The 17210-nt window shown below is 35.4% G+C and overlaps 1 protein-coding gene across 1 annotated transcript; it reads right to left on the bottom strand.

Moving 5' to 3' along the window:
- Positions 1–2463: 2463 nt before the first annotated feature.
- On the bottom strand, positions 2464–5693 carry LOC113275047 (putative transcription elongation factor SPT5 homolog 1). The gene has a single exon (XM_026524479.1). It carries the CDS (start codon positions 5048–5050, stop codon positions 2585–2587), a length of 2466 nt encoding a protein of 821 aa, XP_026380264.1. The 5' UTR covers positions 5051–5693; the 3' UTR covers positions 2464–2584.
- Between the last annotated feature and the right edge of the window lie 11517 nt (positions 5694–17210).

Below are 17210 nucleotides of genomic sequence, written 5' to 3'. Positions count from 1 at the left end.
TTCAAAAATCTCTTTTCAAAACACACAAGCAGCGACCATCTCTAGGTCTACTTTTCATCATCTGCTTGCTTTTATTTTCGTGCGGCGTTTTACTTCCACCCCCGTTGCTGAGTTTAAGAGTGGGTAACTTGTATTGTGCAAAATACATGTTCCGACCCATGCCCATGCGCGTGTACCAAGCACCAAGTCCGTGTCTACTTGAAATTATTTTTTTGTAAGTTTTTAACTTGATAAATAATTTATTTAAGAAAAAAACTCGTTTTGTGTTTAATTGTTTTACAAGAAACAAAACTCGTTTTATAAGAAAAAACTTAAACCTAACTTGATTTGCAAGTTAATTTTCCTATAAATACAAATCGAAAATATCTTTTCAAAACACACAAGCAGCGACCATCTCTAAGTCTACTTTTCATCATCTTCTTGCTTTTATTTTCGTACGACGTTTTACTTCCATCTACGTTGCTGAGTTTAAGAGTGGGTAACTTGTATTGTGCAAAATACATGTTTCGACCCATGCCCATGCGCGTGTACCAAGCACCAAGTCCGTGTCTACTTGAAATTATTTTTTGCAAGTTTTTAACTTGATAAATAATTTATTTAAGAAAAAAACTCGTTTTGTGTTTAATTGTTTTACAAGAAACAAAACTCGTTTTATAAGAAAAAACCTAAACCTAACTTGATTTCCAAGTTAATTTTTCTATAAATACAACTCGAAAATCTCTTTTCAAAACACACAAGCAGCGACCATCTCTAGGTCTACTTTTCATCATCTTCTTGCGTTTATTTTCGTGCGGCGTTTTACTTCCATCCCCGTTGCTGAGTTTAAGAGTGAGTAACTTGTATTGTGCAAAATATACATGTTTCGACCCATGCCCATGCGCGTGTACCAAGCACCAAGTCCGTCTCTACTTGAAATTATTTTTTGCAAGTTTTTAACTTGATAAATAATTTATTTAAGAAAAAAACTCGTTTTGTGTTTAATTGTTTTACAAGAAAAAAAACTCGTTTTATAAGAAAAAACCTAAAGCTAACTTGATTTGCAAGTTAATTTTCCTATAAATACAACTCGAAAATCTCTTTTCAAAACACACAAGCAACGACCATCTCTAGGTCTACTTTTCATCATCTTCTTGCTTTTATTTTCGTGCGGCGTTTTACTTCCATCCCCGTTGCTGAGTTTAAGAGTGGGTAACTTGTATTGTGCAAAATACATGTTTCGACTCATGCCCATGCGCGTGTACCAAGCACCAAGTCCGTGTCTACTTGAAATTATTTTTTGCAAGTTTTTAACTTGATAAATAATTTATTTAAGAAAAAAACTCGTTTTGTGTTTAATTGTTTTACAAGAAACAAAACTCGTTTTATAAAAAAAACCTAAACCTAACTTGATTTGCAAGTTAATTTTTCTATAAATACAACTCGAAAATCTCTTTTCAAAACACACAAGCAGCGACCATCTCTAGGTCTACATTTCATCATCTTCTTGCTTTTATTTTCGTGCGGCGTTTTACTTCCATCCCCGTTGCTGAGTTGAAAATTATAGTTAATTTTCCTATAATTACAACTCGAAAATCTCTTTTCAAAACACACAAGCAGCGACCATCAATAAATCTACTTTTCATCATCTTCTTGCTTTTATTTTCGTGCGGTGTTTTACTTCCATCCCCGTTGCTGAGTTTAAGAGTGGGTAACTTGTATTGTGCTAATACAAGTTATATCGGGCAGTCTTATCCTGGACACATCTTCGCACGTTGGGGTTTAGCATTACTTTAGAGTATACCCGCGAACTAATGTGTTAAGGACCCAGCTTGTTGAACCTGTGATTCTACCCTCATCAATTTGTTCGTGGTAGAGTTTTTTGATACGGTTCTTTATATTTATTGTTTGATACATCTGACGTTTCTTCTGTTGTTGCCAGACACCAACAAGATATTCAAAGTTTTCTTAGTAAATTCCGCTTTTGGAAATGTTCTTACATTCCCAAAGAAGGCAATAAGGTTGCAGACATTCTCTCTAGCTAGAGAGAATGCATTGTCAGTAGCTTGGTCTAATTACTCTCCTGCTTAAGTTAGATCTCAGCCTACTCGAGACAAAACTTATGTACTACATTAATCTTTCTTTTAATACATCACTTCTCGTTTAAAAAAAAAGCCTGACATAATTTTGCCATTCTTGCATATTAAGAAGGAAAAAAAAACAGATTTCAGACTAAACAGAACCCAACGACTGCAAAAAGACCCAGGCACTCTCACTCTTTTTAAGGTTTGAGTGTTGGGATGTTGTTCATGACTGTAATTCACAAAGGGTAAGTGAAAAAAACACAAGCCTTTGCATTGGATATCTTAGCGACGCCGCTGAAAGGTTGCTTATTAAAAAATTAGGAACCAACCAAATCTAATAGACACAACTAGTATGGACAGAAAAACAAGTAAACAGATTAGCAGGAATTGAATTGCCAGTTTTGAAGATTCTGCAACAGACTAATTGAAATTGTATTTCAATGTTTGCAAGGTTACAGATCACAGTATTAGATTACAACACAATGTCAAAACTAAATAATTTTACTGAATACTACTGGACAAATCTAATAAGTTGAGATAGCACAAGGATTCCAAGCTTGATGGCGCATAGGCGTCCGCATACCACTATGTACTGGTGTTTCTCCTCCTTGATCTCTCATAGGAGTCATATATGGGTGTAGTGGAGTTTGTGCTCGATGCATGGGTGTCTGACTTCCAATACCCTGTTGAGGTGCTTCACTGGATGAAGTGAAAACATCCGCGTCTACAGATATCTCCTCACGTTTAACTGTAACCGTTTTCATCTGAGACTCCAATTCAACCCGAACTAATTGACCATTGCGGCTCACAACACGACCACTGCATCCCTTGTAGTTTCCAAGACGGATTTTCACAATGCTACCAACAAAATTATCACGCCCTCCTCGCCCAGCAACAGCTCCGCTATGTCTCACCCCAGAGTCTAATGGAGGTCTTGTAGAATATCTTCTTGGTGAAGGGGGGATATAAGATGTCTGTCTTGAAGTTGCACATCTTGAGGGCAGGGAAACCTTGGCATTTGAGCCTCCCATTACTATGCAAGACTCTGCTTGCACACAAATAAAACCAGAATGCTCCATGTGATGGCGGTCATTTATGAACAATATACCTCCACGTATATGTTCGACAGTACCTTGTTTCCCTTGGCAAGGACCCATGAGAATCTTCACAACATCTTTCACAGACACGTCATTTTTGAAACTATCTTTGGAGGTATTCCTCCTATCATCTATCTTATATTTGATTTCCCTCAACTTCACTACTGCAACCATAGGTTTATCTGGATCTCCCTTCAGTACATGAAGTGATTCACTCTCTAATCGTATAATCATTCCAAAGCTCATGTCAGCAAGCATGACAAGGTCATGTAATTCGTAATCTCCAATTCTGGTAGTAGCTCCAGAAGCTACTTCAGAGCTATCCACGACGTTGTCAGCAAAAACACTGATATCCTCCCTAGTCGCATCAGATACTAAAATGAGCACATTACTGTTAACCTTAATAAATCTACCGGTTGCACCTTCATGAGCACCAGAGACGACCTTCACATGATCCCCAAGCTTGAAGTATTTGCAAACATAATTTTCATTCACCACAATTGCTGTATGCAGGTCCTTCCGTTTTGGTTTGATATAGAGGTTATCGTCTTCCACTTTCTCAACCCATCCCATCAGATTTATGAGATCTCCTTTGACAACAATAACAGCATCACCCTTCATAAAATGGCCTTTTTTCCTGTTTTCCAGTGAAGTGTTCATACCAGACTCACAAAATCTTTCAAGCTCATCGAAAGATGGTTGAATATTTTGATATTCAATTGATTTCTTCGATACTGTTTTATATAGGAAACCATCTTTAAATGTCTTTCCATCAATCACATCGAAAGAAATTCCAGTGCTTCGTTCCCTCCTAGAGTCTACTGGTATGTTAAGGTTCCTTGCTTCACCTGAATTCACAAGACGTTGAGACGGAATGATTGCCTTCTTTGAGACTTTTCTACCATCTAATTTGTCAGCAACAGCTTGTAAATCAACCCTTGGGATTAGCTTAAGCATAACCCTTTGTCGCATATCAGGCACACTAACAACTTTTGCAATATCCCCTTTATACATCCCGATCTTCATTCGCACCCACATATCCTTCACAATGTCAAGGGCTTTGCCTTTTGCTGAAACCACATCGGTCATCTCTTTAATCGGCACAAGCACTATTTTTCTGGTATCTAACATTTTGAGACCTTTGCAAGCATCTCTGACATGTGCCTCCTTATCAGCTTCGACGTAGATGTAGTTCTGGAGATAATCAAGAGCGATGACAGACCTTATATGCATCCCAGGTTGATCAATGGCACATTTCTGCATAAGGAAAAAAGCTGCCTCTCGTTCACGACCAATTACACATTTCACTGTCCACAACTTGGAATCCTTAACTGACGGCAAACGAGATTGCTGCTCGACATCATTGATATCTGCCTCATCAAATTCTTCATCATAGCTTTGATACCGTTGTTGAATTCTTCTCTCAATCTCTTCAATATCTTCTTCGCCATCAGAAAGCGAAGGATGAGGCCTGTATTTATGCCGTATCCTCCTGTCATCATCATCTTCTTGTTCATCATTTGAAACTATAAAGGGATCCTCTCCTTCTCCGTCAGTCGACTCCTCTTCATCACTACTACTAGCAACAATTGCTTGGTCGTCTATGAATGGCGCAGCAGCAGAATTTTGTTTCCTGTTCTTTCTTCTTTCTACATAATAATCATCTTCCTCATCTTCTGCTTCTTCATCATCATCAGCTTCTTCAGCAACATCATCTACAAATATTAACCTCCTTCGTTTCCTACTCGAATCACACCTACTCTTACCAGCGCCACGACCACGACCACCATTACTTGCTCTGCGTCTGCCGTGAATGTTACACTCTTCTTTTTCTGAAAATTCATCATCATCATCACGATACTGAACAAGGGTTTTGTCTCTCGCCATTCTCATATGCTCTGCAACTTCTCTAAAAGATTTTTCTAGCAGTAGAATTGTTTGTAAGGAATTGAAGCGTCTGGGGTGGTATATTTATAGTTGTTGGTGGTTTCTATATTCAGAATTCCCCTGAAGTTTGAGTCGGTGTATGACTTGGAAACCGACTTAAAATGGGTTTTTATATTCAGAACTGCAGAAGTTTTGAGTTGCCTAAATCAGACAATACATCAAATTGGAAAGTAAAATTTTGCTGTAAACTTCAAAATGTGATCCATTTCCATTTTTTTTCTCCTCTTTCAAACCCAAAACCCCCCCTCATCAGTTCTACTACAATCTTCCAATTCTCTTCGTTGAACCTCCAATTCCTTGCACTTTTTCATCTTCAAATCTTCAACTTTATAAAATCCTCAATCTCCTCACCCTTTCTCCTTCTCCTGGCTCTCCATCTTGCTACAGAACTCTTCTTCTTCCTCCAATCAGACTTTTGATTTTCTCTATGGACAAATACGATGATTGTAATTCCTTCTCCACCAGATTCCATCCAATAAAAGGAGGACTCCATTGTTGTTCTTCATTAGCTTCAGAAACTAGAGTTTGAGTTGCTGAATGCTGGGACTAACAAAGCCTTTTTCTTCATCACTTTGACAACTCTAGCAGTCTAGTTACAACTTAGAAGATGACCAAGATAATTTTAGGGTTTCGAGAATTTGGAAACTGAGCGGGGTATTATCGTAAAGTAATATCCGGTCTGACTCTGAGTTAGTTTTATTGACCGATTTAACCATCAGCTTTTGTTGCTTAGATTTTACTGCAGTAAAACGGTAAAATCTAAGCTGTAGTGGTAATTTTCTATGTTCATTTGGGGTTGGTGCCATACTTACCAGTGTATAATTTAAGGGTCTTCACTTGTAGCCCTATACAGTATATACAATGTTAAGTAGTCATTGATAGTTCACTTTCTCTCTTGGAGTTTGATAAATTACATTGGAGTTGTTATCTTGAAACTTGGTTTACATGTTTCTCATAAAATATCAATTCCAATTATACCCTTATCACTAGATAATTTAATACTAATCCATAGTTTCATTTCTATGGCTTATAATTTCGCTCGTGCTAAAGTGATATGAATAGGGCTGAACATGGTTTCAGTTTTCCGCCAAAACCAGACTGAACCAAACCTATTAGGAAGAAACCGAACCAAACCATTTACTAATGGATTGGTTATGGTAAAAAAATGGAAAACCGACATTACTGGTTCGGTTTTGGTTTGACCTGAAAACCGAACCAAAAACCAATAGAAAACTGATAAGTATAGGTCGTTGATTAAAATCAGATAGATTTAATCTACCCCGCCCATCTCACTCTTTGTAAACCTAAGTTCTACCCTTACTCCAGACGAGTTCATTTTTTCTCTTCATCTTTTCTTCGTCTCCAGTCGGCATTCGCCAGAATCTTCAACTAAGTTATGAATTTGGAGCGTGCAGAATTCAGAGTTTATGTATGAATCTTTAATGTTTATATTTTGAACTACGCTTGTGTGTTAATTTTATTCTACAGGTAGGTTAAAAAAATTCAATTGTTATTTTTTTAAAAAGATTTGAACTATCAGTTTCAGAAAACTGACATACAGTCGGTTTCCATTAACCCAATGGAACAAACCGAAACCGACTAAAACCATTTAGAAACCGAACCAATGATTAATGGATTGGTCTGGTTTAGATTTTTAGAAACCAATAGTACTGATTTCGGTTTTGGTTTGGCTGGAAAGCGAACCAAAACCGACCATGAACAACCTTAGATATGAGGCAGCTACGAAATATTTTTTACCAGTAGCCAAATTAGTATTTTTATGTTTTTCTAAAAATTTGACCAGAAAAAAAAAATGTTTATCAAAAAACACATCATTAACAATTACAAAGATTGTAGGGTTAGGGAAAAAACAAAAAAAAGAATGCTTCATGAATCATGAACAGTCGGAGTGGTAGATGTCACTTCCTAACGACTTTGGGGTTAATAGACTAATAAGAAGAAAAATCGTGAAGAGAATGGAGAATTTCAAACGGCATGATATCTAAGAAGAGAAATAAAGAAAAGGCAAGCCACACGATCAATACAAACCGTGGAAATCTATTAATTGTTGGAACTGAAAAATCTACTTTGAACAGAATATTCAACTTTGTTATTGAATTCGTTGATAGTTATAACTAGTGGGACCCAAATATTTAAGTTGTTTAATAAACTTGAAGGGTAGTTACGTAAGTTTCTCTCGATATATTAATTTAAGTATTTAAGTTGTTAGTTTTTAATTGTTATCTCATAATCGAGCAAAAAAGTTAAAAAACCAAGATAAAAGTGTGTTATTAATGTCTCCTTAACATATATATACAGGGCTACAAGTTAAGAAAACCCATATTTAAACATGTCCCATCAACATATAATTAATCTAATTATTATCTCAGTTTTACAAAAAATTTACTGCAGTTTTGCCAATTAAATCCAAAGGCCTACACTCCTATTACTCCTGCTTTCTCAATTTGAAAAGGATATCGTTTAACCGGCCTTGCCGACACTGAAGCTGATATTCATTCGGTCGTGCAATTTATACCGAGGTAAAAAACTTCGTTGAGAAATACTAAAATGTGCACTCGTTCTGTTTCATTTATTTTTTTTAATATGAAAGGAGATTTCGATTCTTAGATAAAAATTTTACACATTGTTTTTATCCTGTTGGATTAATGTAGTAATTCAATCATGCATATTATTAACCCAATTGAAACAAACTGAATGAGTTCTTGCAAATTTAGCTAAAGAGTCAGCTAAATAATTTGCATCTCTATGTGCATCAGTGTATAACCAAAAATCGAAATACTTTAGGATCTGCAGAGTATAATGGACTGAATCGTAAGTTGTCCAATTCACTGCAGTTGGTTTACTACGTTGATCACTTAAAAAACAATAATTATTTATAAAGGTATAAGAATTTAATTATTGGCCTTCGCGATTCTTCGATTATAATGTTTCGTGATATACGACTCCCTCTAGATTTATCATTTTCAAAAAATCTAGCATTAACGGTTAAAATAATCTAGCATTAACGGTAAAAATTATCTCGTACTATGAGCATGACAATAAAACTTATACCCTTCGTATCTTTAAGTGTATCCAATAAAGAAAATATTATTATTCTGATCCAATATCTTTTCATGTGGGTTACATAGTTTTAGCTTCAACTGCTCAACCCGAAAATGTAGGTTTCCCTTTGGTCCATAACTCATAAAGAGTTTTTATAACTGACTTACTGGGAACCGAATTAAGGATAGACATAACAGTTTTAAGGGCTTCACCCTATAATATTAGGGGTAAGGTTGAGGTACCTTACGTATTTCTAACCATGTAAAGTAGAGTATGATTACATGGTTCAAAAACACCGTTATGTTTTGGCGTCCCTGGCATTTGTATTGTGCGCAGATGCCGATCTTTTCTTAAGAAGCCTTTCTATGTAACTACCTCCCAACCTTAGTGATAAATACTGCAATAACATTATTGTTTGATATTTATCATGTAACACATATATATATAACTATAACATGTAAAATCATCGATAAATATTATGAAATATAACTCTTCGCCTATAAAAAGAGCGGAAGTAAAAGGGAAACAAATGTCTGTATATACAACCTCAAGAATCTCATTGCTACAAGTGGTTCATTTCTTAGATTGTATTAATGTTTTCCCTTTAAAACAATCTATTAAGGGAATCAAGTGCGTAGAGTCCTGCTGGGATTCAAAGACGTGAGGAACACGACTGTACCTTAATCAGTGTGAGATTGGTTAGGGGTTAACTACATTCCATTCCGAAGTTAAACTGTAGTAGGCTAGAGTCTGTAGCGGCTTAACACAGTGTGGTATTCAAATATGGACTAGGTCCCGGGGTTTTTCTGCATTTGCGGTTTTCTCGTTAAAAAAACGTCTGGTGTATGTGTTATTTCTTTTCCGCATTATATTTGTTTATATAATTGAAATATCACAAGTTGTGCGTAGTTCAATCAATTGGTAAATCCAATCTTTGGTTGTTGATTGAAATTGATTGACACTTGAACGTTGGTCTTTGGTACCGTTCAAGTTGTTTCTCTTGATAATCAGGCTCGCGGATTTCTTTCTGTTTGATTTGCTGATTACATTGAGAAACAAAGATATAACTCTTGGATATATTTTCCTTGATTGAGTCTGACTGTCTAGTTGATTATCTTGGACTCATATTGAAGTTAGTCCATACAGATTTCCTAAACGAAATATTGGTTGTGGTTTTGAGACCCCCGCTTTTCCAATTGGTATCAGAGCAGCAAACACGATAAACCTAATAAGTTTGTGTTTGTTTGATCCTAGAGATTTTCCCTATGAGAAACTACTTTGGGAAACTTGTTCTGTGCATCTGTAACGCACGACAGAAATCCTTAAAGATTGTTCAGAGTTTATTCTTCTCAATACCTCTGGTATCTCAAGATAATCTCTGATAAGTGCATAATTCATATGATTTTAGTATCCATTCCATACTTGTTTTAGCTATTATTCTTGCATATATTCGTATTATTACTCTTGTTTTCTCTTATTTGTCTTTATTAGGTGAATCATCCACAAAGGAGCTACAAAGTGCTTAAAAGAGTTAGGAAGAGAAGTATTCCAAGTATTCAAGTGCCCAAGTCCAAGACAAGTAGAAGAAGTGCGACGAAAAGGAACAAAACGCTCATAATCAAAACACAGGCCAAAGACCGATCTTAACTCATTCAAATTAAGAATTTCTCATCATCATCTTGAATATAATTGAAATATAAAAATAATTTAAAAAGAATGAGGTCATTCCGAGTTCGGATGAAGAAGTTGTGGCCAAAACAGTTTCATTGAAAACCGAAGATAGTGCAGTCCGCGAACTGGGTTTGCGAACGGGGTTCGCAGACTTATTTCCAAAAATATCTGATGGAAATTGAAGTTTGCGGACTGGGTTCGCGCACTTAGCTAATGGGAAACGTGTATTTACTCCTTGGAAGACCTAAGGGCACGTTTGGTTTCGTTAGTTCGTGTTTTCGGGTCGGGTTCCTAAACCTAACTAAATACTTGGAGACCAAGCAATGTAAACCTATAAAAAGGTATTAGGTTATGTAAAATCTCATCAATCATCGAATCTCATACCACAAGTTCTACATCAAAACCTAGGGTTTACCCCTTTAGGGGGAAACCACCATTCTTCATATTCTTTGTAATATGAGTAGCTAAATCCTTTGTTGATTAAGGATGAATTCAATGTTCTAAGCATGAAGCTTTATTAATAATACAAATCTATTGAGAATTTTTATCATCATCGTTTGTCTTTACTATATCTAAGGTTTATGAGTGATTCTTTACTATACAAATCTCTTACTACCGCTATATTACCAGTTAATTATATATATATATATATATTAATTTGTTGCATTAACGACACACATCAAATTTTGGCGTCGTTGCCGGGGAGCAGTCGCTAATTGATTTGTTATTTGTTTGGCTTGTTTTTATTTTTGTTTTTATTTTCTCTTTTGTTCTTGTGAGTCGTCATGTTTCCTTACGGAAATAACATGTATGAACCACAAGACCAATCATCATATTATAGTGGTAATCAATATGGTTTTCAATCTCATTCATATGACAACTACCAAACATCTTATGGGTATAATCGAAACCAATCTTTTGGCTATGATCAATATCCCACGGAACCTTATAGATATTCTCATACATGTCAACAAACTTATGACGGGCATTTAAGTAAACAATCACAAGGATGGGAGAATAGTGATGCTTCTAACAAGTTTTCTAGTATGATTGATATGATGCAACAACATATTGATAAAATAGACCTGCATATTCAAAAGATGGATGAGCGCAACTAGGCTAGGGAAATTTCAAGGAGTCAAATTGCTCAACTCGATAAGAATAGTTATGAGGAAGAAGTTTGGCCTCAAAACCAAAACGATTCTGAAATTCCTATGGATGACGAAGATTCCGATGAAGATGAGCAACCTTTCGAAAGTTCTTGTAACAATGATATAATTATTCCAACTCCGGATCATAATAAAGATCACTCGCCTATTCAAAAGGAGGAGATTGGGTATGACATATCTATTGTTATAAATGGTGTAACGTACTCAAACAAAGAAATTAGGAGTTGCATCAATGAACTAGATGTTTTAGAAGAGGATTCCAATTCCGATGACGAGGTTGTTAAAGAGATTGAGATTGAGAAAGAAACCAATTTGATTACAATCGTGGAAGACCCAATTGAGCTAGATAACAATAGTTTAATAGAGGACCACGATATACTTGAGGTAAATAATTCATTGAAGAAAGATGAGGATCACGTACAAGGTTTGTCTAATCCTTTGCTTAATTCTATATTTATTGATCCTTTCCATCCAATTAAAGTGGATTCTAAGAGAGTTGTTAACCCAACTTTTAAGAAAATACCTCACTTAGGATTGTAGTTGTGTGCTTCCAAAGTTTTAACGGACTATTTTGCTTCTAAGTATCCACCACTTGATGTGTTTGATTCGAGTATTGTGCAGGTTCACCAAGCTGAGGAACCTTTTGAAGTTCCCGAATTCTATGTTCTCTATCCACTTCCAAGTTTAGAAAGGACTAAGTGTGGGGTAACTTCAATAAAGTTATAGCTTTAATATTTATATTTTGTGCTAATGGTTTTGTGAAGATGTTATTTGAATTGAAGATTGTTATTTGGAAGGATTACCAAATTTTCAGATTGTTGGTGTACGGAAGATAACAATAACGTCGGGCTGACGACGTTAAACCAAGCGCTGCGTGGGAGGCAACCCATCGGTTTTGTATCTCTATCTCTTTTATTTTTAATTTTCTTAGTTTTTCATATCATATATTGCATTCCCATCTTAGATTTTACAAAGTCCTTTATCCATAATGAAAGTTTTGACGAATTCTCGTCAGAAAATTCTGACTGTGCACTTGTTACGAAAATAGCTCTCGAGACTTCATACAGAGTCCGATTTGAGTGGTTGACACCAACTTTTAAAGAGGACAGACATATATTTCTTTTCCAAAAATAAAATATTAATTTGGAGTCTGTTAAGTTGGAGCGATTGGTCTGGACATTTGAGTTTTGGTATTTTTCCAGAACTTTTTCAGATTGCATGTCAGTCAGACCGGAGGCCATAAAAGTCAGACCGTTTATCGAAACACTGTTCCCTTTTTAAACCTTATAGAAAAGACGTAGGCGAACAACTTTAGTTTAGGATGTTTTTCCTAGTTCCCTACCCATTTGTACAGTTTTCGAGTTTGTCAGGGATGTTATGTCAGAAATCAGAATTTTCGGTTTTGAACACTGAGGAAAATGTGGAGTTTAAGTGTGGGGGAGAATTTAGTATCTACTATTTGCATATACACATAATAATAATACTCTTTGATTTCTTGCATTCTTGAGACTTCATATTTTGGAGTTAATTATGAGCTATTTAGGATGACACTTTAAACCTTTTTAGGTTGAAACAGTTCTTACGGGTATAGATTAAGTTCCATTTATTTCAATCCTTAAATATATATATATATATATATATATATATATATATATATATATATATATATATATATATATATATATATACATATATATGTTCATAATTGAATACGAAACTAAGCTATGGTAGTCATTTGAAAGATTCATCCTCGCAATTAATCATTACTGAATCACTTTCTTTTTATTTTTGCAGTTTTATGTTTCTCTAAAGTGATTTGGTGGGATCCTGATACTGCCGTGGATGTTGTAGTAAGGTAATCATTGGTTGAGTTTATATAATAGCCCCATAATACAATTGTCTTACACTCATAAAGAGTGAGCCGGAAAAAAAAAAAAAAGAAAAAATAAATAAATAAGGCTCATCTTCATTTATCGACACTAATAAATGATAAGTCCGGAATTTCGGACTAATCATAGTCGATGAAAACAAAAACCTATCATCATTATATAGCAAGTCAAAATGACTATTGGTGAGGTTCTTGACACTTTGATATCAGTATGTGTGAAACGTTGTCCCTGTCCCTGTCTCCTAAGCAAGCATGGAGTGCAGGATCCAAGGCAACTATCATGTACTTGCTGAAGGGAAACATGCGCTTAGAATATCTAATCATGAGGTCGAGTTAAATGGGTGCTTCTATCAACTAGTGCGCTATAAATATATATCTTTTGACGACATTCATACAAGTATTATGGGTAACATCTTTCACTTAAGTCAACATTTGCACACTTCACTTTTCTATTTTCATTTTCTTATCTATCCATGTGATTTCAGTATACGAGTGTTGTGACAAACGTTGCAACAAGTACGATGACTATCTTAGTAGAGTTTTGCAATCAGGTTGAATGTCATACATAAGTAATTGCTTGTGTGTGATGATTGGAATGTTTGTGGGATGCTTGTAGTTAAAGAACATACGCAAGCTAATTACTTGGCTTTTTGTTTTGTGTCTATCCTTAGTGGTTCTTCCAAGGAAAAAAATTGGAGTAGGTTTTGTGGGTATACCTCTTGTAAGCCTCACGAGGCTATAACTCGTCCACTAGGGACACCTAGGGGTTTAAAGGCCTGTTATTCATGCTAAGAGTAACCGTATCCTAACGACATGGAGTTGTTGTATTTAGGATTAGTTTTATTTAGTTTTCTCGAGGAATAGCAAAAGCTAAGTGTGGGGGAATTTGATAAGTGCATAATTCATATGATTTTAGTATCCATTCCATACTTGTTTTAGCTATTATTCTTGCATGTATTCGTATTATTACTCTTGTTTTCTCTTATTTGTCTCTATTAGGTGAACCATCCACAAAGGAGCTACAAAATGCTAAAAAGAGCTAGGAAGAGAAGTATTCTAAGTATTCAAGTGCCCAAGTCCAAGACAAGTAGAAGAAGTGCGACGAAAAGGAGCAAAACGCTCATAATCAAGACACAGGCCAAAGACCGATATTAATTCATTCAAATTAAGGATTTATCATCATAGTCTTGAAGAGAATTGAAAGATAAAAATAATGCAAAAAGAATGAGGTCATTCGAGTTCGTACGAAGAAGTTGTGGCCAAAACAGTTTCATTGAAAACCAAAGATAGTGCAGTCCGCGAACTGGGTTTGCGGACGGGGTTCGTAGAATTATTTCCGAAAATATCTGATGGAATTTGAAGTTTGCGGTCTGGGTTCGCGCACTTAGATAATGGGAAACGTGTATTTACTCCTTGGAAGACCTAAGGGCACGTTTGGTTTCGTTAGTTCGTGTTTTCAGATCGGGTTCCTAAACCTAACTAAATACTTGGAGACCAAGCAATGTAAACCTATAAAAAGGTATTAGGTTGTGTAAAATCTCATCAATCATCGAATCTCATATCACAAGTTTTACATCAAAACCTAGGGTTTACCCCTTTAGGGGGAAACCACCATTCTTCATATTCTTTGTAATATGAGTAGCTAAATCCTTTGTTGATTAAGGATGAATTCAATGTTCTAAGCATGAAGCTTTATTAATAGTACAAATCTATTGAGAGTTTTTATCATCATCGTTTGTCGTTACTATATCTAGGGTTTATGAGTGATTCTTAGATTGATTTGGAGTGCACGCTAGGTTAGTATATTGATTGTTCTATTGCTAGTGGAAGTTATGAGATAAGTAATCGTCGATTAACTCTCTACACAAGTAGAAATCACGAGACCTTACAGAGGGATTCTGTGGAGAAATCGTGTGTGAAGACAACACCAACAAGTAAACCTTGATCTAAGAGTTTAACTACTGGGATCAACCTAAATTCACAAAGCTTAAGGTGTTCAATTGGATTACACCTTGAGTGATCTACTACTTGGTGGTTCGTTGGACAGAATCTGGTAGTCGAGAACTTCCGTATCCAGTGATTGAAGGAGTTTTGAGGATAACACTGATCTAGTTGTTATTCTACAATGAATGGTTCTTACGAAAAATAGATAAGTTTATTAATACAGTTATCGCTTGGTAAGGGCGAAGGATTCCTTGATCATCCCTTTCATCTTATTGTATTTATATTTATCTTAAAACCAAAACCCCCCTTTGTTATTTACTTTATTTTGCTGATCAAATAACCTATCAATTACACAGCTCTCTGTGGGAACGATCTCTTGCTAGCGCTATATTACCAGTTAATTAGTGGGATATATATATTAATTTGTTGCATTAACGACACGCATCAATCTCTCATCATCCAATGTGTCGGAAATCTTAAATGATGGAAAACAATCCAAAGGAAAAATTAAAGATTCCTTTAAAAAGGTTCGTTGCAGGAAACGTGTGAATAAAAGCTCAAGGATATGGTACCTCTCTAGACTACTTATTAATCTTTTTTAGGAATACTATCGTGATGGATCAATTGACAAAGATGTATTTATGGCTTTTGAAAACGTTTTTAAATCTCTAGAACGACTAGTTTTGATTAAGGAAAAGGGTTGTACTGGAAAAAATTATGATTATGTCATTCGTGACATACCTTCGAGTTTTGACATACCTCGGTCAAAATTGATAAAAATATTTTTACTAGGTGGTATTGCGAGTTCCAGTTGTTGGAAAAATCCTTCCTTTAATCATAAGAAAAAGGAGTCAAAAATTTCAAGTAACCCTGAGTATCATCATTACTATGATTATACTTCTGGTACATTTCACAAATATCGACTGGAGAAGGTGCGTGAGGATTCCTCTGCTCACCTAGCCTCTTGGTAACAAGATTGGCTTCACCCCATTTGTATATAACTTGAAATGGGGAAAGTAACGGTCTGATTAGTTTTGTGTCTTTGTATTATGGGTTAGTTTTATTTTTATTTTTGAAATTTATTTTTCTTTGAGGAAAAATTCTCTCAACAGAATCTTTCCTGACCACCTGAGGTTTAATGATGTTTTGTATACTTGATCTACGTTATTCATCACACTTGTTTAACCCTTCTCAGTGTGCAAACTTCTTGGTTTTTGTTTTAGAAAGGTATTCATGTTTCCCTTTTATGGGTTACCGAACCAGTACGGGTCCAAGCCCACTACTGGGTTCTTTTAAGGGTTCTCGTACGCGTACCCTTCATCTTCTTCTCATTGTTCGCATTCGGAGACAAGGGATCTTCTAGGGTTCACGTACCATCTCCATTAATCTTCTTTTTGAGGTAAAAAAGGAACAAAGGCTTGTCACCATTTTCAAGGATCATATCAAGTAAGGTTTTCTTCCTCTTATGACTCTCAATTTTTTTAGGGTTAATGGGGAAAATCAATAATGGTGATAAGATTTCAAAGAAGATGGCAAACAATCATAATTCTTTTTTTATGTGTATGAACATATCAAGTGACCAAGATTCTATTAGAATTATATTTATCAATGATTCTACTGGTAAGATCTTTGAAAATATTTCTTCAAGTGGTTTCATTCTAGAAAAGAAATTGGAAATTGGTCATAAAGAAGATTTGATTTTCTTTGAGAAATACAATCTTGGAATCATCTTTAATGGTCTTGGTGAAGGTTTTGACACTCTTACAAGAATATTTTATGCTAACATCCATGATGTTAATCTTTATGATTTAGAATTCAAGACTATGATAAATAGAAAAAGGATTTTTGTTGATAGAGAGTTGATTTCAAGGATTACTCAAATTACATTGGGTAATTTTCGCCTTCCTAGACCAAGGGGAGAAAGACCATCATATGAAATCATCTCTAAAGGTATTTATGGTAAGAATGTTGATTGGTTTGAAGAGATCCTTCCTACCAATTATCTTAGTCTTTCTTTGATGATTTTCGGAAAACTTGGCATTTCTAATCTTTGTCCCTCCACGGTTGAGAACTCTCGATGGAGTCGTGATTTTGCGGAGTTAGTCTATTTCCTTGAATTGGGTGCTCAAGGTCTTGATATTTGTGGATTTATCATTCGTCAAATGATCTCGATGAAGTCATCCAACAAGAAGTTAGGTTTTCCATGCTAAATTGAGCAAATATGTTGTGCACATTCCATTGCTCCCATTGGCAATTCTATTGGAACTCCCAAAATTGTTCGTTCGATTACTTTCAAACGAATGAATATGAATGCTTACAAGAGACAAAGATGTGATTCCCTTAACGGTTCTTGTGATCCTACCACCTTGAG

This window comes from Papaver somniferum, chromosome 4 (assembly GCF_003573695.1).
Source record: "Papaver somniferum cultivar HN1 chromosome 4, ASM357369v1, whole genome shotgun sequence".
NCBI lineage: Eukaryota > Viridiplantae > Streptophyta > Magnoliopsida > Ranunculales > Papaveraceae > Papaver > Papaver somniferum.
The sequence above is the reverse complement of the archived record's forward strand: the minus strand, read 5'-3'. Positions and strand labels throughout refer to the sequence as shown.